The sequence below is a fragment of the Procambarus clarkii genome, chromosome 6 (genome assembly GCF_040958095.1).
Source record: "Procambarus clarkii isolate CNS0578487 chromosome 6, FALCON_Pclarkii_2.0, whole genome shotgun sequence".
In the NCBI taxonomy this organism is placed as follows: domain Eukaryota; kingdom Metazoa; phylum Arthropoda; class Malacostraca; order Decapoda; family Cambaridae; genus Procambarus; species Procambarus clarkii.
This window is the reverse complement of record NC_091155.1, coordinates 21,861,960-21,884,947: the sequence shown is the minus strand read 5'-3', so window position 1 is coordinate 21,884,947 and position 22,988 is coordinate 21,861,960. Positions and strand designations below refer to the sequence as shown.

Below are 22,988 nucleotides of genomic sequence, written 5' to 3'. Positions count from 1 at the left end.
TATTTATTTATTTATTTATTTATTTATTTATTTATTTATTTATTTATTTATTTATTTATTTATTTATTTATTTATTTATTTATTTATTTATTTATTTATTTATTTATTTATTTATTTATTTATTTATTTATTTATTTATTTATTTATTTATTTATTTATTTATTTATTTATTTATTTATTTATTTATTTATTTATTTATTTATTTATTTATTTATTTATTTATTTATTTATTTATTTATTTATTTATATACAAGAAGGTACATTGGGTTAGAGAGAATACATAGCATAGTATTTACAATCTTGTAAAGCCTTACCAATCTTGTACGCGCAGCGTTTCGGGCAGGAGTCCTTCCACTCTACACATCTCCCACACTATGATAACCATAGTACATCCCACCAATACATCATCGTCGCGTTTAAATCAACAACTTGGGCAAGTCGTGGTCCCATAATCAACAACTTTGGCTAGTTGTCATCTCAAAAATTAAGAAACCAGACTTGTCATTATCCCAAAATCAACATCAATCCAATGGCTAGTCGTTCTTAGATAATCAGCAACAACCCAGGCAAGCCTTTCTCCCCAAACCATCAAGCCAAGCTAGTCATTGTCCCATAACCCAGGTAAGTCAATATCCCAAAATCAACAACAGTCCAGGCTAATCATTATCCCAAAATCAACAGCAATCCAGGCTAATCATTATCCCAAAATCAACAACAATCCAGGCTAATCATTATCCCAAAATCAACAACAATCCAGGCTAATCATTGTCCCGTAACCCAAATTAGTAATTTTTCTGTAATTAACAACAAACTAGGCTAGTTGTCCTAGAATTAACAACCAAGGCTAGTCATTTCCTATAATCAACAACAACCCAGACTAGTCATTGTTCTAAAATCAACAACAATAATAATCCAGGGTAGTCATCTCAAATTCAACAACCAACAACCCCAGAGTAGTTGATTCAAGAGCAACATCAGTCAACATATCATGCAAGACATGTACCATGGGACACATCATTAAAAGAGATGAGAGGAAGATATATTTACATCAAAATTGCATTCAAATTGACATTCCATTGACATTATAAATTGTCAGTATGTTGAGTGTTCTACAGGTCATTTTTTGTTATGGAGATGCTGTGTTCAGACAAGGTAAATTCAGGTAAAACTCAACACTGATGACGCTTAGCCTTTGCTCTACCTCAGTATTACCGGGATTTCTCTTCAGTACTTTTGAGGGATTTAGTCACTACTGTTGATCTCTAATTCCCTGTGTGTTCCCCTGCCCATGGAACGAGCATGGGGCTTTTCAATGGCTGTTGTCCCCATTTAGTTATGGTCACGTGAGCCTGGTACATGTGGTCGAACCCCTGTTAGAATCAGACCCAACTATGGGATGGGTCAACCCATGTATCACATTTCCAAAATGGTCGCCCATGTTGGAATAGGCGAACGCCGAAAGAATATTGTTGAAAACATCTTGATAACTTATTAAACCAAGATTATTTATTAGTCAGAAAAAAAACAGAAATGGGATCTATATGCAGGGTGTTATGTAAGTGCTGGTGAGAAAGGTGAGGAATGCTGCCGAGTTGTCATGCCGAAATTACCCTATTGTTGATTCTGAGGATCAATGTACCCCTGGCCCAGTGTCTGACCATATTATCCACAGATGTATTCAATTTCAACAAATAAATTTACTGGGTTTTTAGGGGGTTTTGTATACAATGATAGCACAAAGGTGTTATTTCATAAAAAAAAAGTGTTGGTATTTACAATCGTGCCTTTTTCTATTCTGTATTTGAGTGCAGTAACATAAATAATTTTGCTTCTTAGAGATATATAGTACTATCTGTTGACGATTTCGGGTATCAGTGTCCCCGCGAGCCAGTCTCTGATCAGGTCAAGACTACAATATTGAAATATTTTTTCAGGTCTGCAACTATGATGGAACAGCCTATTTGTTTGGCTTCTGTACAAAGCCATGGTCCAGGAGACATGCAGCGTTGCCTCATACCAAGTCCACTTCTGATCAGTATTAAAGGAACGGTTGGGGGATATTTGAAATTCAGTCTCTCCAGTGACTTATGCCTCATCTGTCGTGCAGTGCCTGTAATGGATTCTTACTGTGATGTGGGCTTTCAAGTGATAGCTTGTAACTGTGTGTACACAATGTCCAGTTCTGCCACATCTTTAACACAAGGAAATTATACAATCACTTCATCTCAAGTAACTGCCTTGAAATATGTACATATTGAACAAATAAATGTTACTGTTGTTTTAAATTTAGTTGAAGATGTGCTTAAGTATAGAAAAAATAAACAGTGCTTTGAAAATGTTTTTAGGGAATTGCTGAAGTTGTATGGTGTTGTTAATGAAAGCAAAATAAACTGTCAAAAAAACCCTTTGGCAAAACTTTTAGGTATTTCCCAGATAATAATTACAGAATGTTCATTGTCCCCCAATGAAGTTGGCACCATTACTCCCAACACTCGCGTCATTCTTTGTGGGGTTGAGAGCGAGGACAGGCGTAGGATGACTGTCCATAACACAATAAATTTGGGAGGACTGGACCAAGTTTTGGCATATCTCCGAAGAATAATCACTGAACCTTGGATAAGACAAGAGCAGTTTAGAAAAGCTGGAGTTCTATATCCCTCTGGTAAGTTACTTATACAGTATATATATAAAGTTATTAGATGTATTTACATAGTATCACTGAATATTGTATATTTACTATATTCAATAATAGAATTTACTGATGGGGAGTGAGTGAGTGTCACTACCTGTGTGCTTGCGTGGCTATTTCACCTGGCATTTTGGTCGAGGGTGCATTTGATTTCACGAGTGACTTTCTAGGGTGACTTAAGTCTTCCCATACTGAGTGTCAATAAGGTCTGGGGTTGGTGTCTGTAGCCTAAGATGCATACCCTGTGCCTGACCTACTTGGCTGATCTATTGACAGTTATGCAGCTGGCTCCCTCCCCTCAGGACTAGTTTTTGGTAGGCAGGTGTATCTTCGCCTACCTCTTGGCTTTCAATAGGCACTGTCTCCATCCTTCCACCAGTTCGGTTCAGGAGTCCTTTCACCCTTGGGTGTGCAATATTTGCTACGATTGGACTTTTGTTTTTGCAGAACCACCCTGTTGGGTGGCAGCTTTCCAGGTAGCAGTGGCTGCACTACAGGACCTCCAGGTTCCACCTTTGGTGGCCTCTTTTAGGATCCAGGCATTATTCTAGGTGGAGGAATTTAAGCCATTATTTATTTAATAAGCACTTTACTTCAGTGTGTTGATCTCTGAACCCCCTCACACTCCATGCTCCTTTAAAGGGGCAAGATGGTGTGATATGGCACATGCTCCTGGTGGGCAGACACGATCACAGAAAGCTGGGTGTATCTATAATGGCCCTAGGGTGCCAGTAGCTCAAGGGAGCTACTGAAGTGATACCAATAATGGATTACTGTGTTTCATTACACTCGATGCTGTATTTTTTATCATTCATTAAAAATATTAAATTTAATATTTAAGATTTGCACATAGCCAAATGGTAATAATCCAAGGACTGTTGATGGATACCAAACTTTCGTAGGAGTGCTGCTAGTTGGACCTCCTGGTTGTGGAAAAACTTCACTTATTCGCCAGTTGTGTGCTGAAACAGGAGCTTGTCTTGTTGGAACTGCAGGAGCCGAGTTAGTTAGTCCATATGAAGATGAAATGGCCAAAAATTTTGCTCAGGTTAGTAATTGCAAACAAAAAATACACTGCATTTTCAGTGTTTTGTGTTATTGACAATGAACCTCATCCCAGTCAGATCTCTTATCAAATTAATTTACTAAAAAAAGTTCAGCTATTTTTAATAAATCACATTATAACATTAAGTTTAGTTTTTGTTAATTTCTTTGCTAGGGGACATAATTTTCGGCAGTATCTCTCATTAAGAAATATTCAATATTTGAGAAATATCAGGCTTTGAGTAAATATGAAAATCCACTTTCTCAGCAGGACATTCATTTGCTATCTAAGGTAAAGGGACAAAATCATGATGGTCAGAGTAAGTAACACTCAATGGAGCATCTGTGTCAAGTAATACTAGTTTTAGGGAGGCACCAGGAAAAAGCCTAATCCAACGCAAAGTGACTTGAAAGTTCGCTCATATACACTCAGTCTTTCCAGACCCAACTTTGCATCACAGGGATCACTAAATGGCACTCTTGCAAACTTCCTGTTGCCCACCTGGTTGCTTCCCCTGGTTGATGTCCAGATGGCAGTACCCACTCCAACACTAAATTGGAGTGGGTACTATCTATGCCTCAAGCCCTATCACATTTTGGATGCCAATAAAAAATTTGATTTGCATGGAAATCAGAAAATTAAGGGAGAATGAGGGATGGAAAGGTAGGTAATTATCAGGAGAAAGTGTTAAGCCATTGCGACTATATTGCACTGGGAAGGGATGGGGACCAGGATTTAGGATAGAGCAAAAGAAATGAATAGTGCCTAACCACTTGGACTGCCGGAGACTGAACGCCAACGTGCAAGAAGCAAGACTGTTGATCTATGTCCAGTCTAAGTGGCAGGGTAAGAGGCATGGGAGCTTCCGAATATCTTGCTCAGAAAAGGGTTGTTCGTATTCACTCAAAGATTGAAGTAAAAAACTTGAGCAAACAGCAACAGTATTGGCAAAAACACACCTGAGCTGCAGAATGGGGCTCCTGAAGCTGCAGGACATTACACCCAGGTCTTTGACAGGAACATCAAATTAGCTGAAGGAGGGCCATCCATGTACTGTATGTGCAAGTGTAGAGTGCCACCATGCCCTGACCAATCATGTTGTCGTAATCCTGACCAATGGGATCTTAGGTCTTACCTTGGATGGTATCCAAGTAGAATATCTAAAAAATTAAGCCATAATATTTATACATAAAATCTTTATTTAAATTTATTTTTAAAATATTCATCAAATTTTTTTTTTAATATCAACACCCCTTTAATTCATTCTGCTGATTTATTTTCCTTTGAGTATCTCAGTTTTCTTTAAATCTTTTTTCCTGCTTACTTTAATACATTTGCCTTTTTAACTTTCTTTAAAGATATTAAAATATGATGACTGAGGTTTAATTTACTGTAGAATATACTGTACTTACAGGTTGCTGAACAGGCACAAGCCTTAAGTGAAGAAGGACCCTGTTTGTTCTTCATAGATGAAATAGACTCTCTATGTCCTATACGAACAAAGGAATCAAGTCTTCATGATCTGAGACTTACAGCACAGGTGTGTGTGTGTGAGAACAGTGTTTCAAAAAAGCAACAAGATGATGCATTTCTGCCTTGCTGAGTGTTGAATGCTTATTTGGATTTTATAACCTCATGGAATGGAAAACTGGTCTGAACCTCCAAATGAAGCTTTGTGTGTAACTGCTAGATGTAAGAATGACATACATACATAGTATTGCACACTAGCACTCACTCCAACATCAAGGAAGAGTGTAAGGAGCCCCAGTAAGAGTGGACTATCATGCTAGAAAGAGGGGGGGGGGCAAGTCTGCAGGCAGCCAAATTATGCCCTAGAGTTGGGTGGGTGTCCATGTCTTCATGCTACTGTACATGATTCCTCACTTCCCTTCACTAAACCTCTCCTTCCCTCCAACCTCAGTTCCCAAGTTTTATTCTTTGGCTTTGCAAGAAAGTAACATTTACACAGTAAAATTATTGCAAACACCATTATACTTTCTTGTAAATATTTAATTGGATAATTAAATAAAAAATGCAAATACAGTATTGGGTACTGCCATTTGCAGTCCATCACACCATTACATTCCTTTTGTCCCACCTCCCACCCTATTTTCCATCCCCAAGCCCTCTGATCTCTTCCCAACTGGCTGGCTGGATGTTGGGAGAGTTTCTGATTAGATGAATGTGGAAGGTACCTTTTGACCAGGTACCTCATGAATGTGGTGGTTGGCATGTGAGGGCTCTAGGCGACCTTGTCTGCCATCTAGTTCATCAAGGTTGGATTTATATCCAGCACCAACAGTTGTTTTCCCTTGTTTTCCCTCAAGGTTGCTTATTTCCTTCAACAGTTGCTTGTTTTCATGTGCTTATACTTTTTGGTGGTATTTTCTCAGATTTGGGTTCATCTCTGCTCTCAAAGAGAGAGATCCAGATTCTGGTCCTGGATCCCATTAGGCCTGGGTGAGTCACAGAGGGCTGGTGTGACTCCCACAAGTTTGGCTACCCTAGTGTGCTGTAGCTACAGGCCCACTAGATATGATGACCAACCACAACTCAGAAGATGGAGAAGCGAGGATATTTCGGTCCGTCCTGGACTAGTATTAAGTCGTTTCAGTCTAGGATGGACAGAAACGTCGTCACTTCTTCATCTTCTGAGTTGTGGTTTGGCCATCAACGTTTCTTTACATTTAATGCTTGAATTTTTCCTCCAAATACGAATTTCGAATTAGGTTCATTGTTTAGGGGGATGTGTTATATGGAGTTATGGGTTGTAGAGGGTGCACTGTACATTAATTTTTTCTTAAAAATATAAGACAACTACATACCTTTATGGTATTTTTAATATACTGTATTATCTGTTTTTTAGGTGCTTCTAACTCTAGATGAGTGTAGAAAGTGTTCCAATCTTACAATCATGGCTGCAACTAATCGTCCATTTGACCTAGATCCAGCACTTAGAAGGTCAGGGCGCCTGGAAATTGAGGTGAGTGGAAATTTTGTCAAATTATGGCTTATAATAGCTAAATATTGTTGTATTGACTTAATTGAGCTATTTTCCAACATTTAAAATTTATTATGAAAGGATTTAAACCTTTTTACAATAAAAATATTTTAAACTACTTGGCCATTTCCTTAGGCAAGAATTGTATAACCCTCTGGATTCAGTATACTGTACTGTTAGGGTCAGTGCAATATTTATCATATTATTTAATGTCTTCAAACATTAGCTTGTTTTGTTTCACCTTACCTTTCTAGTGGGGTTTTCTTGGTTTTGGGGAGGTTATCTCGAGATGATTTCGGGGCTTAGTGTCCCGGCGGCCTGGTCCTTGACCAGGGCTCCACCCCCAGGGAGCAGCCCGTAGCAGCTGTCTAACTCCCAGGTACCTATTTACTGCTAGGTAACAGGGGCATCAGGGTGAAAGAAACATTTTGCCCATTTGTTTCCACCTGCACCGGGGATCGAACCCGGAACCTCAGGACTATGAATCCGTAGCGCTGTCCACCCAGCTGTCAGGTCTGTGATTCCCTAAGTTCCCCTCAACTCAAAGAGGGAACAGATTCTGGTCTTAGCTCATGGAAGGTCAGCATGGGCATCAGAGGCTTGGTGCATTTCCTAACGCTCAATTATACTGTACCAATGTATAAGCTCCAGGGAGTTACTGGCGGCTTTCCAGAAAAGTGTGCTTCATCATATTCAACGTTTTACTTTTTCCCCAGGTACTTGTGAACGTTCCTTCAGCAACTGACCGGGCAAGTATACTGAATGTCCACAGCAGCAAATTGTTGCCCAGCAATCACCCGGGCTTAACCCAAGTTGCTAAGGCCACACCTGGTTTTGTTGGGGCTGACCTTCAAGCTTTAACTGAGGTTACACAGTTGCAAGTTAATGCTAAGCATGCACTCAAGGTGAGAAATAAAATATTATTTGTAATACATAGAAATATAATAAATTAAAGGGTGGGGAGGTGGAATAAAAAAAAATGCTTACCAGTCGGTACCTACAGGGAGTGAGATAGTGTTCTTGGGGTCTGCCTACCGAGTCAACCAGTTTATCTGTGGCTGCCTTCATGCTTGTCCGCCTGACCACATCTGTCTAACTTTGACTTACTGACTGATTTTTACTAAATGATTACTTTCAATTTTGACTGACATATCTGAGATTTTTTTATTGATTACATGATATTGATTCTTTATTGATTTGGATTGCTGTCTATTTTACATGTTTAAATGTGTGTCAAAGCTGAGGAATGCACCATCCATCCCTCCCTATACCCTCCCCCCCATCTGTAGAGGTAGGAGAGTCTGACATACTGTAACAGAGTATTATTGCATATGTAAATATATAAGTGTAATACCACGTGCAAGTTTAATATTCGTAGTCGGAGGTTTGATTATGATGAGATATGCATCAACACTTTGGGCTGTTGCTAGTGATGTAATTTTGTGGCTTTGGTTCAAGTACGTTTATGGAGACAATAAAATACATCTCAAAGGGATAAAGTAGCTTAGGCTCTTTCTACCGTCCTTGTGGCTTTCGTGTTTGTTCTTTGCACCAAATCCTGCTCTTTCTTTGCAGCCCTTTGCGAATCTTAGGTATGGTCTCTGTTCTCATGAGCTCTCTTCATATTTGGCCTCCTAAACCCTGACACAAGTTGTTCTGGTGCCATTCCACCCTCACACCATGGCTCTACAGGTGCCAAGGGAACTACTGGGGGTCCACCAGAAAAGGGAGTTTCAATATATTCAACACTTGATTTTCAACTCATAAAATAAAGTGCCCATTTCTGAGTGATACCTGCTCAACCTACCCCTTTTTTGTTCCTCCTTACCAGAGTACTGTCTAGGGCATAAAGTTAAATTTGGCTACCTTCCCCGATTTGTTTACAAAGTAGTGTTGCCATTTAGTGACAATTAGTGTAATTGGGTGATGGATCTTAAGATTTTTTAGAACTGTGCTCATATTTAGGTATGATTTCTATTGTGCTCTCTGGAAGGGCACTCAGAGCGATGGCATGAGGCACAGGGGAGCTACTGAGGAGCCACTCAGAAAAGGCTGGTCTATTTAACTCTACACTTTATTTTTCCAGAAACCTGTGACTTCAGAAGAGATCATTGATATTATGTTAGCCAATGCTGCATCTATCATTCCAAGCATTCACAAAACTCTTGAGTTCATTACTGCCAAGCCTCCAGGATCACCAGTTGGAGGACTACAAGAAGTAAAAGCAAAATTAGACCAAGTATTTACACATCATGTAAAATTTGCTACTGCTTACAATAAGTTAAAACTGAAGCGACCCAGAGGTAAGAAATTTGCCAGACATGTATTATCAACTATTACCTGTTAAATTACTTTTTAACATTTGTGTATTGGCTTGGGGCACTGATTACCAGTTCAAGTATTTTCTGAGCGTGGCTGAAATACTGAGTACTGTACTTAGTTCTGTTTAATATCTAGATAAAATGCCAAGATCCGTTGCTCCGGGCATTTTATGTTGTTGATAACTACTATGAGCGGCTTGCACACCTGTCCTAGCCTAGTTAGAAAGGCTTGGTTGAGGACCAGGCCACGTGGAGGCTAAGCCCCAAAATCATTGCAAGGTAACAGCAAGATAACTGAACACAGTAGTGGTTGACCAAACCACACACTAAAAAGTGAAGGGACAACGACGTTTCGGTCCGTCCTGGACCATTCTCAAGTCGATTGTGATGAGGGAAAGAATTAAAGGCAATAAATAGGCTATTACTATCCCTTTCTTATTGGGTGGTTATAAATAGGAGCTGCCTCGTATGGGCAAATAGGCCTTCTGCAGTTACGTTTGTTCTTGTGTTCTTATGTTCTTATTCCTATTACTATACCCTTTATTTCACCTTACCTTTCATACCTTTTGCCTTGCTTTTCTTCCTATAAGATTTTCTTCTCACCTCTCTCTTGCCTATTTATTGCCTATAACTCCTTCCCTCATCACAATCGACTTGAGAATGGTCCAGGACAGACCGAAACGTCGTCGTCCCTTCATTTTCTAGTGTTGTTTGGTCAACATATTTCAGCCACGTTATTATGACTCCTCGTCTACACACAGTAGTGGTCCAACCTTAAAATAGTCTTGGACACCTGTTCACCAGTTGATTGAAAGCTATGAGGTAAGACTGAGCTGAAGTAAATCTGGGAGAGACGTTGATAAATACATATACACTCGATGCTTAAAAGCTTAGCTGTAAAAAATGATGCACTAGGAGTGAATGGAGTTGATAGCAGTTTGTGGCTCAACTCACTTCCAGCAGAATGTGCAGCATAAAATACCGAAAACATACCGAGGTGTTTAACACACACTTATACATCTTGACTGATGAGCCTACACAAGCTTGATTAAGAAAGTCATGATGACTAATAGTAAGCAATAACTCTTCACAGCTCCTGCTTGGCCACTGGTCAAAACTAACCTACATGAATACACACCTCATTCTGACTAAATATTTAAAATATCTCTGGTATTTGTCAGCAAAGAAAAGCTTATAATAGTAATTTATGCATGCTGATTAAGACTGACAGCACAAATTTTCTCCCTCACGTCTGTGTTTCTCTTTAAATATCACCTGACGTACTTTATTAAATCATATATTGACAAGATTTGATGCTGATCAATATTTGATCAATCTTTCTGGTAATTTATAATTTGTGTGAGGAGTTTTCATAATTCTTATAGTCAAGACTGTGGCTATTTAATTTGTTATACTTTTCAGGATTATTGTTATATGGTCCTCGAGGGTGTGGTAAAACACGTCTTGTGGCCTCCATGGCCTCGGCTAAAGGGTGTACCTTTATCGCAGCTAATGCCTCTCATCTTCTTTCATCCTATGTTGGAGATTCAGAGAAACGTATTGCTGCTCTGTTTCATGCTGCGCGCTTGGCTCAGCCTTCAATTGTGTTTATTGATGAAATTGGTAAGCTATTTAAATTTAAGGTTTGCAGTTACAATGTTTCTTTAAACAAAATTCATAGTGTATCATTTATAATTTTGTGCATTCAGTGTTTTGGTTAAGGTATTCATGTGTGTGATGATTTGCCAACTGCAGATGTGGAGTCACAATAAAGTGGCTGAAATATGTTGATCAAACCACACACTTGAAAGTGAAGGGACAACGACAATTCGGTCTGTCCTGGACCATTCTCAAGTCGATTGTGTGACCATTCACACAATCGACTTGAGAATGATCCAGGACGGACCAAAACATCATCGTCCCTTCACTAGAAAATGTGTGGTTCGGTCTACATTTGCCAATTTATGTAATCTATTTAGTATATCTTAGTCTTAATGTCATAGTAAAACAGCCAGTTATCACAGAAGCACTGCCTGGTTGTCATCTCAAGGAAAGAGATCAGCTGCAGGCAAAAGTTTGTTTCATATACACTTCAGTGTTGATTGTTTTAATATGTCACAAGTTTGTGAAATGCTCCATACAGATAAAATTATTATGAAGGATTTTGTGAATGCTATAATTTTACTGTACCTTCTGTTCATTTTGCTCACAGATTTCTCGGGTTCAAAATTATTTCTTAAATTGTATTGGAGGACATTTACGTAGAGAATATACTGCCCTTCATCGGCTCATCCTCATGAAAATGAACTGTAACTTGTTGTTGTCGTCTTAAAATAAGACCACATTGGCAGGCTATTTTAGCCTGCCAAAGTAATATTTCACCTTAGGGACTAGAGTGAATGTTTCCAGTATCATCCTTGTGCCATTTAGTCTGTACAGGGACCAGATGGAAAGTTCCGTATGGCACTGGTGCCAGTATATCATTGTTCATTATCTTTTTCTTCGGACAAAGTGGATCTTTCTTTATGAATTATCCTCAAGATTTGTTCAGACAAATGCTCTTCATGTAACTCGAGTCCTGCTTTTATGTATAATTAATTTTTTTATTTTCTGTTTCTTGATTCTTAAACCTTGAACCTTGCAGATGGAATATTTGGATCTAGAGAAGGCAATAGAAGTAGCATCCATATCAGCATTTTAAATGAATTACTTCAAGCTATGGATGGAGCTGATGTCAGAGCTACCAGTCTTCAAGGGGCATCCCTGCTCTCAAATACTCGTACAACTGCACATGTAAGATGCATTGCAGAATTAATTTGTATTCAGTATTTTTTAAATTCATATTAGTCATGGCTCAAAAAAGATTCTTAAGCACCCACCAGCCATAGCATGGGACAGGTATGAATTTTGCCGGATAGGATTTCACTAAAAGAGAAAAATCTGTTGTGGTGTGTTTTGAGTAAACTTAAACTCTGAGCTGTGTAACTTGGGCCAATAAGCCCAATAATGTGCCACATGTGGAATGAGAGCTGGTTGCAAGAACAACAGTACAGTTTTGAGAGCAGTTATATCTTCTGGAGAAAGATAGAATTGGAAAACAAGAGGCAGGCATGGCAATAATTGTGAAGGATAATATACACTTTGTAGAGGTACCAGTACAGTATTTTAAAAAAAACTTGCACCCAGCAATAGGCAAAAAAACTTGCACCCAGCAAGGCAAAATAAATACAATGCACTGGGTTGGTGTGCAGAAGAACTTTTGTATCTAGCTGCAAGCTTTTTATAAACATTAATGTTAATAACAATAGAAAAAAAAGGGTGAGTACGAACTGTGCACATAGTACAACAAAGGATTACATAGCTTTAAAGCCACTATCCAATACTTCCCTCCCTCTCTTTTTGCTTCATATTATGTAGGAATATACAACCCGTCCTCAGACCAAGTCCATTCCATTCAACGGGCGGTCCCAAGACTCATTCACAAATTTTAACATGCTGTTCATTCAAAACAGAAATTTTCTTAAATATAAATTTATATTGTTTTATATGACCATATTGTACATATTTAGGCACTGGTTACATTAGGTTAGGTGTTTAGGTTCTGTTGGCAATTATTTGTATTTGTAGTACACGGATGAAGCATTTACAGCATTGGGGTTCGAACAAAATTCGTCAGTGAAGCACTTGTTCCGGAAGTGTTCAAATGTCATCAGTTGTGAGTCGTGTGTAAACCGTTTTTCATTCGTAAGTAGGGGGTGTGGAGGGTGCATGGAATGGATTTTGGGCCTTTGTTTAGAGGACAGGCTGGAATATAACATTAGGAACATGTGAGGATTCACTGTTTTTTGAAGCCCAGTTAATATTAAATAATTAACATTGCATTTTTTATTTCTTTAAGGATGGAGTGTTGGTTTGTGCTGCCACAAACCATCCAGGTAACTTGGACCCAGCTCTTTTACGGCCAGGACGATTTGATCGTCTGATTTATGTTCCTTTGCCTGATGATGATGCACGCCTAGATATTATCAAAGTAAGCATATGGCAGTTCTTGAGAATTAATTTTACTAGACATCAATTGACCTGTACTGTGTGAGGATGCTGAGTGCAGTGAAGGGATTGACAGAGGAAGCAGAGAATGTGAAACCTGAAATTAAATCAAGAGTGTTAGAGAAGTTGGTCAGCATTAGAGAAGGGGTGTTAGTATAGCAAATAATAGTAATAAAGGGACTTAGTTACTGAGTATACTTGTCCATATATGAGAAATCCATTTTGCTAATTTAATTTATGAGTTTTGCTTTTGACAGTATAAAAGAATTTGGCAAGGATCTGTTATTAAATTGATCAAATCTCTTGACATTTTAGAGTGGAGAAACTGTTTGTGCTTAAGTAAATTATGATTGAGCTTTACTCTTTTATGGAAAAATATGTACACAAAATGGTGTAAATTTAAAATTATGAACCCTGGTAGTGATCATGTGGTTGTATAAAAAAAATTGCACTAACGATACTAAATTTTCGAAAAATGTGAATGTTATACAGTATAGTGGGAGTTCTGCTTAAACAGACCAATTTATACTGGACCACTGTTATGATCTCAGCCTGCAGGAGAAACGAGTCTCCCTTCTTGAGAGTTATTCGTCAAGCCTGACCTGATTAGAAGGTCTAGCGAATATTGCGGTGATAACCCATATGAAAAATGGCTGGTTGGATATGTAAAACAATTTAAGATTATGGGCAGTAAGTAAGGAAATAGATAAATGACTGGCTAGGAGATGTGGACATTTTGCTGGAGGCGTGAGGCTCGCTTCCGGAGGACCTTGACCTCACTTGAGTGCCAGACATCGCAGGGGGAAGCCGCGCTCCGTTTGAGCTCCCGTCAGAAGGGAACCCCTAGTGATATATCTCGAAGAGAAGAGAAGTGTGCGGACGTACCAGCTGTGGAATCGAGCTGGGAACGTTGTGGTCTCAAGTCCTGGTCGACGAGCAGATATTAAGTCGCCCAGAAGCATTATTGTGGGCTGTGTGGAGCGCCCTGACCAGACGCCGTCAGAGGGAAAGCGCCCTCGACCAATTAATCTGTGGTTTGTCTTTGGGGAAGAAGTTGCTGAGAACTTCGAAGCCAGCAGATGATGTAGCTAATGAGACTCCGAGGTAGTGGAGCAGAGGACCTCGAGCTGTGAGGAGAAGCAGCAGTGAAGAGGAGTGTCACGTGCTTCTGTAGAGGTGGTGTAGCAGCCAAGAGAGCTGTGGAAGAACCTAACAGAAGGGTGAAGCACCGTAGTTGCACAAGGAAACTTCATGATAGCAGCCTGGAGGAGCTGCAGAGGATCCTGGTAGTGAAGCCCGGAAGAACCTAAGGATGTTAGGGTTGTGAACTTCCAGAGGTGGAAGGGGAAGTTCTGGTGGATTACTAGTAGGGAGTTGATAGTGTTTGGTTGTCATTAGCGTGCAAGACGCAGTGAGAGGTGAGTGACTGTTGGCATCCTTATGTCAAGGAGTTTTTTATATTGAAGTATCAATGAACATTTATACTGGTATATGTTATTGCATTCAAATGCTGGTTTTCTATATATATATGTTATCTTGCTGATGGTGCGACAGTGTATGTAGGCTTGACCAACTTGAGGAGGTTAATAGTATCAGGTGGTGAACCAGGAGATAGGATACCACTTGATAAGCTGATAATAGAGTTCTGATGGTATTGGAGTGCAACCTGATTGTGATATTATAGAGTATAGGATTCATTATTATTATATGTGTGTATGTATCGTGTATGTGCTTTGTTCAGTAAATGTGTCACAATTTGCTGGTGTTTGCCCTTGTCCTAGCGAGGCTTCCCAGGAGATAGTAAAGAAGGAGAGAGAGAGAGAAAGAACCATGAACCACTGCTGTGGACAGGGTAGGAGGTAATACTAGTAAGTCATAGGGGGATTGAGGAGATCATATCTCATAAGGAGAGAGTGGGGAGTCACAGCGGCTCGAGTGGGTGTGTGCACGTGACAACGAGGCTAAGTGTTGGAGCCGCATCCCCTGAACGTGTGACGTTGAGCCCCTCTCCAAGAGCCAGAAGCGCCAAGGGTGATCTCCTAGTATAAGCACTCTGCCGAGTTGTGGGTTGGGTTGTCCATAGAGAAGGATCAACGACGACAACACCAACCAACCCATAGTCTATGATAAATTGGGGGCCTGTCCGGGAGAGTGAACTGACACACCCACACCCTGTCCAAGAGTGGATTTGTACACCCTTGCTGAAATAAACTGTGTGACCGCAGGTGTATATTCTCTCTCTTGGGAAGACTCACAGGACAAAGATGGATAAGGTGCAAACGTTTGTGGAGTCAGGCAAGCCCGAGGACTTGGAAGGTTGCACGAGGGATCAATTGAAACAAATAGCAGAAAGATGTGGCATCAGGTTGAAAGCATCTAAAGTAGCTGGGATGAAGGATGAGATCCTGAGGCAGTTAAGAGCCAAAAATGAAGCGGCAGAACAAGGAGCCCAGAAAGGAGCTGAAAGTGGAAAGGAGGATGATGGGCAGGATGAAGTGAGATCCCAGGGATCGAGTAGGAGCAGCAAGAGTAGCCGGAGTAGTAGGAGTAGCCGGAATAGGAGCTTGGAGAGATTCCAGTTAGAGCTCCAGATGCAGCGTGAGGACAAGGAGAGACAGTTCCAGCTGGAAAAGATGAAATTAGAACTCCAGATGAAAAATGAAGCCGAGAAGGAAAAAGAGAAAACCAGGCTGGAAGTAGAAAAAGAGAAAACCAGGCTGGAAGTAGAAAAAGAGAAAACCAGGTTGGAAGTAGAAAAAGAGAAAACCAGAGTAAGAGAACTGGAGTTGGAACAGGAGAAAGAAAAAGAGAAAGCAAGACTAGAGGTGGAGAAAGAAAAAGAGAAAACCAGAGTAAGGGAACTGGAGTTGGAACAAGAAAAAGAAAAAGCCCAGGTCGAAAAAGAAAAAGCCCAGGTCGAAAAAGAAAAAGAGAGAACAAAACAAATGCAGATAGAAGCAAATAGAACCTTGGCTGAGCAAAGGATTGAACATGGGTTGCCAGAGAGCACCACCCAGGTATCACACCCACCAGATGTTAGGGTTAGGGAGAAGGACATTCCCTTGTTTGTTCCCGAAGAGGCAGAGAGCTTTTTCGAGCACTTTGAAAAAGTAGCCAGTATCAAGGAGTGGCCACAGGAGGAATGGGCCCAGCTGGTCCAGTTAAGATTGACCGGTGCAGCCAGGGAGGCATACACCCAATTGTCACTGGAAGAGTGCCAGGATTACGCCACAGTAAAGAGCAGCATATTGCGCTCGTTTCAGTTAACCCCAGAAGCTTATAGGAAGCGCTTCAGAGAGATGATCAAAGTTGGAGCATGTACGTTTGCTGAGACAGCAAGAGATCTGGAAAGACGATTCCAGAAGTGGATTGAGGCTGCTGGAGTTGGATCTTATGCTGACCTGAAGCAACTGATGGTCATGGAGAAGTTCTTGGAGATGATGCATCCCGAAACAAAGTTCAAGATCCAAGAAGCAGGGATAATGGAGGTGAAAGATGCCGCAGATAGGGCGGATATGATTACTGAAGCGTACAAGAGCTTGAGGGAGAACAGAGTGAGAAGTGAGGCGAGATGCAGCAATGGCAGACCCAGTGGAGTCTGGGGAGGAAGAAATTATGAAAGACCCAGAAGAGTCTGGGGTGAGAAAAATTTTGATAAATGGGCAGATAAAAGTAAGTACCCTAAAACTCAGAAGAGTAGGTCGCGCACTTCGTCTGAAAGTGAAGATGGAGGAGCTAAACGAGAAACTAATCGTTATCCTGGAAATCGAGAGTCCAGTAAAACCCCACAGAGTGCAAGTAGTGTACCTGGCCCGAGGAATTCTCATGCGAGTGGACAGAGTCAGAGCTACTCTGGTACATATAGAAGAGACTTTTCCCAGATGAGATGTTACAATTGTAACGGATTGGGTCACGTGATGCGAGATTGTCGGCAGGGCAAGAGAGTTGTGACCCTGGCCATGTGTGACCCCCGAAGTAAATATACTAATGCGTTCCGAGACAAACCACAAAAGATGAACTTAGTGAACGAGAGGTATAGGCCGTTCATGAGCAAAGGTTGGATCAGTGTAGGAGGCCAACCTGAGGTAGAAGTTGGTATCTTAAGAGATACCGGAGCTAATCAGAGCTTGATTGTGAGAAGCCTGATTGGGAATGATCGACGATTAGCTGGCAGTGGGAAGATGAAAGTATATGGGTTATTGTCGGAGAGTGACATGCCCGTATGTGCTGTCCAGCTAAGGTCGGAATATGTGTCGGCAGAGGTGATGTTGGGAGTGTGCCCCGACATACCTATTCCAGGAGTCCAAGTGATCCTGGGGAATGACTTGTGCGGGACAAAGGTGTTGACAAGAGTCATAGCGGAGACTGTGCCAGAGGAGTGCCCAGAAGGCCACGGCACGTGTGGGACACCTGAGAGTGTGAACCTGACTGACATCCGAGGGGATGAGTCAGGAGACCGCCAAGCCATTGAGTACCCCGTCTCGGTAGTGAGGAAGGCAGAGGTGGCCGACAAGGAAGACGCTGGAGAAGATGATACAGTGTCGATTCAACCAGTGGAAGATATCGATGTAGATATAGCATGGCTGTTTGATGAAGGTCCAGCCCAGGCAAATGGAGTCTCGGTGAGGTCGAAAGTGAGGATGACCCAGCCGAAGAAGAATCATGTGAAGAGAGTTGACCTGAGTAGAGCCCAGACTGCTGAAATTAAGAGTCGGAAGGTGAATGCAACTGTGCTGAGTAGGAATGAGGAAAGATGTGGACATACTGAGGACGGAAATAGAGCGTCAAGTGGTCCACGAGCACAGAGGCATAGGGATAGTGGAGTTAAGTTGTTTGAGATGTCAAGAGTTGACACGTTTCGCAGACAACGTGGAGGAGAGATAGTGAAGAAGAGTAATAGCCGGGAAAATGAAAGGAGAAGAGACAGTATGTGTGGAGAGATGCCTACGAGCACTCTAGGAGAGGTAAAGCGATATGTACGGTCGAGTGCTGTTGGATGTAGTACAGTGCTCGAAGAAACTTTTAGGGAACGAAGAAGAGTTGAAGGAGAAGAAATGGAGTGGTACAGAGGTGAGAAGTGTGAGAAGAGGATGAGGATACAAGCATGGAGGAGTAGAAGAAAGCCGAGGACTCGGTGGGAGTCGAACAGGATGAGGTCTCAGATAAATGAGGAGACGAAAAGGAGGAGCGTCGGTGAAGACGATGGAGTGAAGTATGATGACAGGAGACGAAAGTATAATGGCAGTAGATGGAAGAGTGAAGACGACAGAGGAGGTACAGACAGTAGATGTCTGACTCTGGACGTGAAGAGAAGACGAGGAAACGGAGGGTGGAGACAGTAAGTAGAGTGGGCCAATGGATTGCAGGCGTCCAAGGAGGACAGCCTAGCCAAGAGGTGCCAGAGAAGTCAAATCGTTTGTGAGAAGACCATGTTTCTGGAGAGTTGTGAGCCGGATGTTGCAAGGTGCAACGAATTATTTGTAGACTCCTAAGAGAGTATATGGGGTGAAGAACGAGACAGCGTGGTGGCGGATGTATTATCCCGAGCTTTGCCACTGGAATAACTCTCAAAAATAAGGGGAGGGGAGTGTTATGATCTCAGCCTGCAGGAGAAACGAGTCTCCCTTCTTGAGAGTTATTCGTCAAGCCTGACCTGATTAGAAGGTCTAGCGAATATTGCGGTGATAACCCATATGAAAAATGGCTGGTTGGATATGTAAAACAATTTAAGATTATGGGCAGTAAGTAAGGAAATAGATAAATGACTGGCTAGGAGATGTGGACATTTTGCTGGAGGCGTGAGGCTCGCTTCCGGAGGACCTTGACCTCACTTGAGTGCCAGACATCGCAGGGGGAAGCCGCGCTCCGTTTGAGCTCCCGTCAGAAGGGAACCCCTAGTGATATATCTCGAAGAGAAGAGAAGTGTGCGGACGTACCAGCTGTGGAATCGAGCTGGGAACGTTGTGGTCTCAAGTCCTGGTCGACGAGCAGATATTAAGTCGCCCAGAAGCATTATTGTGGGCTGTGTGGAGCGCCCTGACCAGACGCCGTCAGAGGGAAAGCGCCCTCGACCAATTAATCTGTGGTTTGTCTTTGGGGAAGAAGTTGCTGAGAACTTCGAAGCCAGCAGATGATGTAGCTAATGAGACTCCGAGGTAGTGGAGCAGAGGACCTCGAGCTGTGAGGAGAAGCAGCAGTGAAGAGGAGTGTCACGTGCTTCTGTAGAGGTGGTGTAGCAGCCAAGAGAGCTGTGGAAGAACCTAACAGAAGGGTGAAGCACCGTAGTTGCACAAGGAAACTTCATGATAGCAGCCTGGAGGAGCTGCAGAGGATCCTGGTAGTGAAGCCCGGAAGAACCTAAGGATGTTAGGGTTGTGAACTTCCAGAGGTGGAAGGGGAAGTTCTGGTGGATTACTAGTAGGGAGTTGATAGTGTTTGGTTGTCATTAGCGTGCAAGACGCAGTGAGAGGTGAGTGACTGTTGGCATCCTTATGTCAAGGAGTTTTTTATATTGAAGTATCAATGAACATTTATACTGGTATATGTTATTGCATTCAAATGCTGGTTTTCTATATATATATGTTATCTTGCTGATGGTGCGACAGTGTATGTAGGCTTGACCAACTTGAGGAGGTTAATAGTATCAGGTGGTGAACCAGGAGATAGGATACCACTTGATAAGCTGATAATAGAGTTCTGATGGTATTGGAGTGCAACCTGATTGTGATATTATAGAGTATAGGATTCATTATTATTATATGTGTGTATGTATCGTGTATGTGCTTTGTTCAGTAAATGTGTCACAATTTGCTGGTGTTTGCCCTTGTCCTAGCGAGGCTTCCCAGGAGATAGTAAAGAAGGAGAGAGAGAGAGAAAGAACCATGAACCACTGCTGTGGACAGGGTAGGAGGTAATACTAGTAAGTCATAGGGGGATTGAGGAGATCATATCTCATAAGGAGAGAGTGGGGAGTCACAGCGGCTCGAGTGGGTGTGTGCACGTGACAACGAGGCTAAGTGTTGGAGCCGCATCCCCTGAACGTGTGACGTTGAGCCCCTCTCCAAGAGCCAGAAGCGCCAAGGGTGATCTCCTAGTATAAGCACTCTGCCGAGTTGTGGGTTGGGTTGTCCATAGAGAAGGATCAACGACGACAACACCAACCAACCCATAGTCTATGATAACCACTTACTCTAAAAAGAACTTACATTGCATTTAGACATTTATATTTTTTTAAATTTTATTATCTAATTTATTATGGTTTTATTAGTGTAAATGATGGAATAGGCTTAAACAAATATTTTTTTACCAAAATCACTTAAAAAATGTACATTCATAAATAAGTACAATACTGTATTTTGCTGAATTGATTTAACAATTTTTGGCACCAAAATCTGGTCCAGCAAATATTGCTCACTGACTTGCTCCACGAGAAGTCTTCCATTATTTTCTATTGCAGCTGATCACAAGAACCTTAAACCAGAAACAGAACATGATCCTTCCATTTCATTTGAATCTTTTGCAAACTGGATCCCATTCACACCTGACCCCACCGTGCAGTATTACAGTGTTATTTTGCTGTACCAGTACAGCACAATATACAATACTATAAACTGTGATTGGTTTTATATAAATAAATTACAGCTCAAGCACAACTTGTTGAAGCTGTCATTTTCTCACCTCAGACTGGTACGCATTACATGCTGAGGAGTCACGTCAGAGTGCTTGTGTGTACCTGACTGCTTTATCCACAATATAAAAAGTACTAGAATTCATCACCTTAAGCAGAAAACATAAGCTTTTCTAACATAGCCATTTATACTGTACCATACCAATAGTAGTATCAGATATCCATAAATGTTATCTATGTATGTTGCACCGTGTTGAACCCAGGCAACAAACACACACACACACACGTTGAGGAAATAATGCAGAGGTGTTGTGAGAGTTTGTATGGAGTTGTGCAAAAATAAAATTGTTTGTGGGGAAAATAGTATATTGAATGTAGAGCAGTAAATGTGAGTAATTTGTGGAAGGGTATAAAATGATGACTTGTACTGCATGACTTGTACTTTCTATGTTAAAGTGGTTTATAAAAAGACAAAATATGAGTGGTTGAAGTTTCTGTGAACCTTGTGAAATATGTTACTGCTATAGACAATTTTTGTGGTTAAATATTGATCAAAAATTAAAGTAAAACTGAAGATCACTTAAGGAGTTTCAGTTTATTGGTAAAGTTATATTAATGATCATCAATATTATCTACATTATATTATATTGAACTGCTACAATACAGTCCTTCATGTTGAAACCTTTCTTATTGTTTGCATTTTGCTCTTCTCCCCTCCAGCCTAAATACGCTATACAGTACTATGTATATATTTTAATTGCATTTGTATATACATATTGCAGCTCAAGACCATGAAGATGCATGTGGAATCTGAAAGCGTTTTAGAATTATTAGCACGAAAGACTGTTGGCTTTACTGGTGCAGAGCTGGAAAGCTTGGTGATGAAGGTCTGTATATTTAACTTAGTGTGCATATTTTTAACATTTCTTTTTATGTGTTACACCTGGTGTATACATTCATATATAATTATTAATTCATTCCCAACTTTCATTGGGTAGGGAGGATTCTATCCTGAGAAAATTTGTTAATATTATAGTGTGTGATATAGTGTACAAGTTAAGGTAGTGTATTATAGTGTACAAGTTAAGGTAGTGTATTATAGTGTACAAGTTAAGGTAGAAGGCGGTGGAGGCCAAAACCGTCAGTACAGTAGTTTCAAAGAGTTATACGACAAAGAGTACTGAGAAGACGGGACACCACGAGCGTAACTCATCCTGTAACTACACTTCGGTAATTACACATACACACACACGATATTATTATACTGTATCACATATTTTTATTTGAGTTTTGTTTTTTAATAACAAAGCATGTAGTGTATGAGTATTTATTGTTTGGATTTATGAATTACAGGCAACCATGGCAGCAGTGAAAAAGCATCATTATGATCAAGATTCACATTTAATATTTCTAGAAGAAAGAGATTTACTGGATGCTCTTCAGTTAATTTCTCCAGCTGTTACAAGTAAGGAAATTAAGGCTTATCAGGAATTTGAGAGAATGTTTAATTCTAAGTGATACCTAAACAAAATTTATCAATAATATTATAATTATTTTTGTATGTGTATACTGTTCTGTTTTATAACAATAAATCTTAACAGCAGTCATTGTATTGTCATTTGTCATTAATATTATGTAGTAATACATGCAGTGTCAGTACATTGCAAACCCTGCTCCCTACCTCCTTACAAAATATATTGTCCAACTTAATATGGTTTCTAATTCCTTGACCAATTAATGGCCATTCAGGCTTTTCAGTAAATAAGTCCTGTTATTGCATCAGTACAGTAGGTTATAAATCAACAAGTATTTTGACTGTTACCTGGTAGCAGCATAAACTGGAAGAATGAACTTCATATCATAAAAAGTATCAACAAAGGTATACACACATATCTTCTTAGATTTTGGCACCTTCTTTTAATAGTTACTTATTCATAGATGATAGAGCCTCTATAATGTGCGCTGTTACATGCTAATTCAACAAATTACCACCATAGCTTTCAAAAGGCATGCTTTAATCAGTCAACAAAAAGCATGAACACTACAAGAAATACAGAATAGGAATTATTTCCAAGGAACACTGCTGCATCACTATGGAGTATGCAGACAATGTCACAATAATGTGGCTGAAGATATGATGACCAAACCACACACTAGAAGAAGGAGAAACCATGACGTTTTGGTTCGTCCTGAACCATGAGCCTTCACACACAATCTGATAATGGTTTAGGATGGACTGAAATGTCATCGTTTCTACA

At 40.5% G+C, this 22,988-nt stretch overlaps 1 protein-coding gene across 2 annotated transcripts; it reads left to right on the top strand.

Moving 5' to 3' along the window:
* Positions 1 to 178: 178 nt before the first annotated feature.
* LOC123754006 (ATPase family gene 2 protein homolog B) lies at positions 179 to 22,335 on the top strand. 2 transcript variants are annotated; one of them, XM_045736094.2, is made up of 12 exons: positions 179 to 621; positions 1,935 to 2,662; positions 3,592 to 3,737; positions 5,149 to 5,274; positions 6,601 to 6,717; positions 7,452 to 7,640; positions 8,822 to 9,038; positions 10,479 to 10,679; positions 11,701 to 11,849; positions 12,955 to 13,086; positions 21,513 to 21,617; positions 22,084 to 22,335. In XM_045736094.2, exons 2-12 carry the CDS (start codon positions 1,945 to 1,947, stop codon positions 22,246 to 22,248), a joined length of 2,265 nt encoding a protein of 754 aa, XP_045592050.2. In that variant the 5' UTR covers positions 179 to 621; positions 1,935 to 1,944; the 3' UTR covers positions 22,249 to 22,335. The 2 variants fall into 2 exon arrangements, with proteins under 2 accessions (XP_045592050.2, XP_069162699.1); XM_069306598.1 differs by lacking the exon at positions 179 to 621 and adding an exon at positions 1,447 to 1,574.
* Positions 22,336 to 22,988: the final 653 nt, after the last annotated feature.

Excerpts from the sequence above, each read along its gene's own strand:
- LOC123754006 (XM_045736094.2), top strand. The coding sequence starts at position 1,945 with ATGATGGAACAGCCTATTTGTTTGGCTTCTGTACAAAGCCATGGTCCA. Across the intron at positions 2,663-3,591 it reads TGGAGTTCTATATCCCTCTG|GAGTGCTGCTAGTTGGACCT; the intron begins GTAAGTTACTTA and ends AAACTTTCGTAG. Across the intron at positions 11,850-12,954 it reads ATACTCGTACAACTGCACAT|GATGGAGTGTTGGTTTGTGC; the intron begins GTAAGATGCATT and ends TATTTCTTTAAG.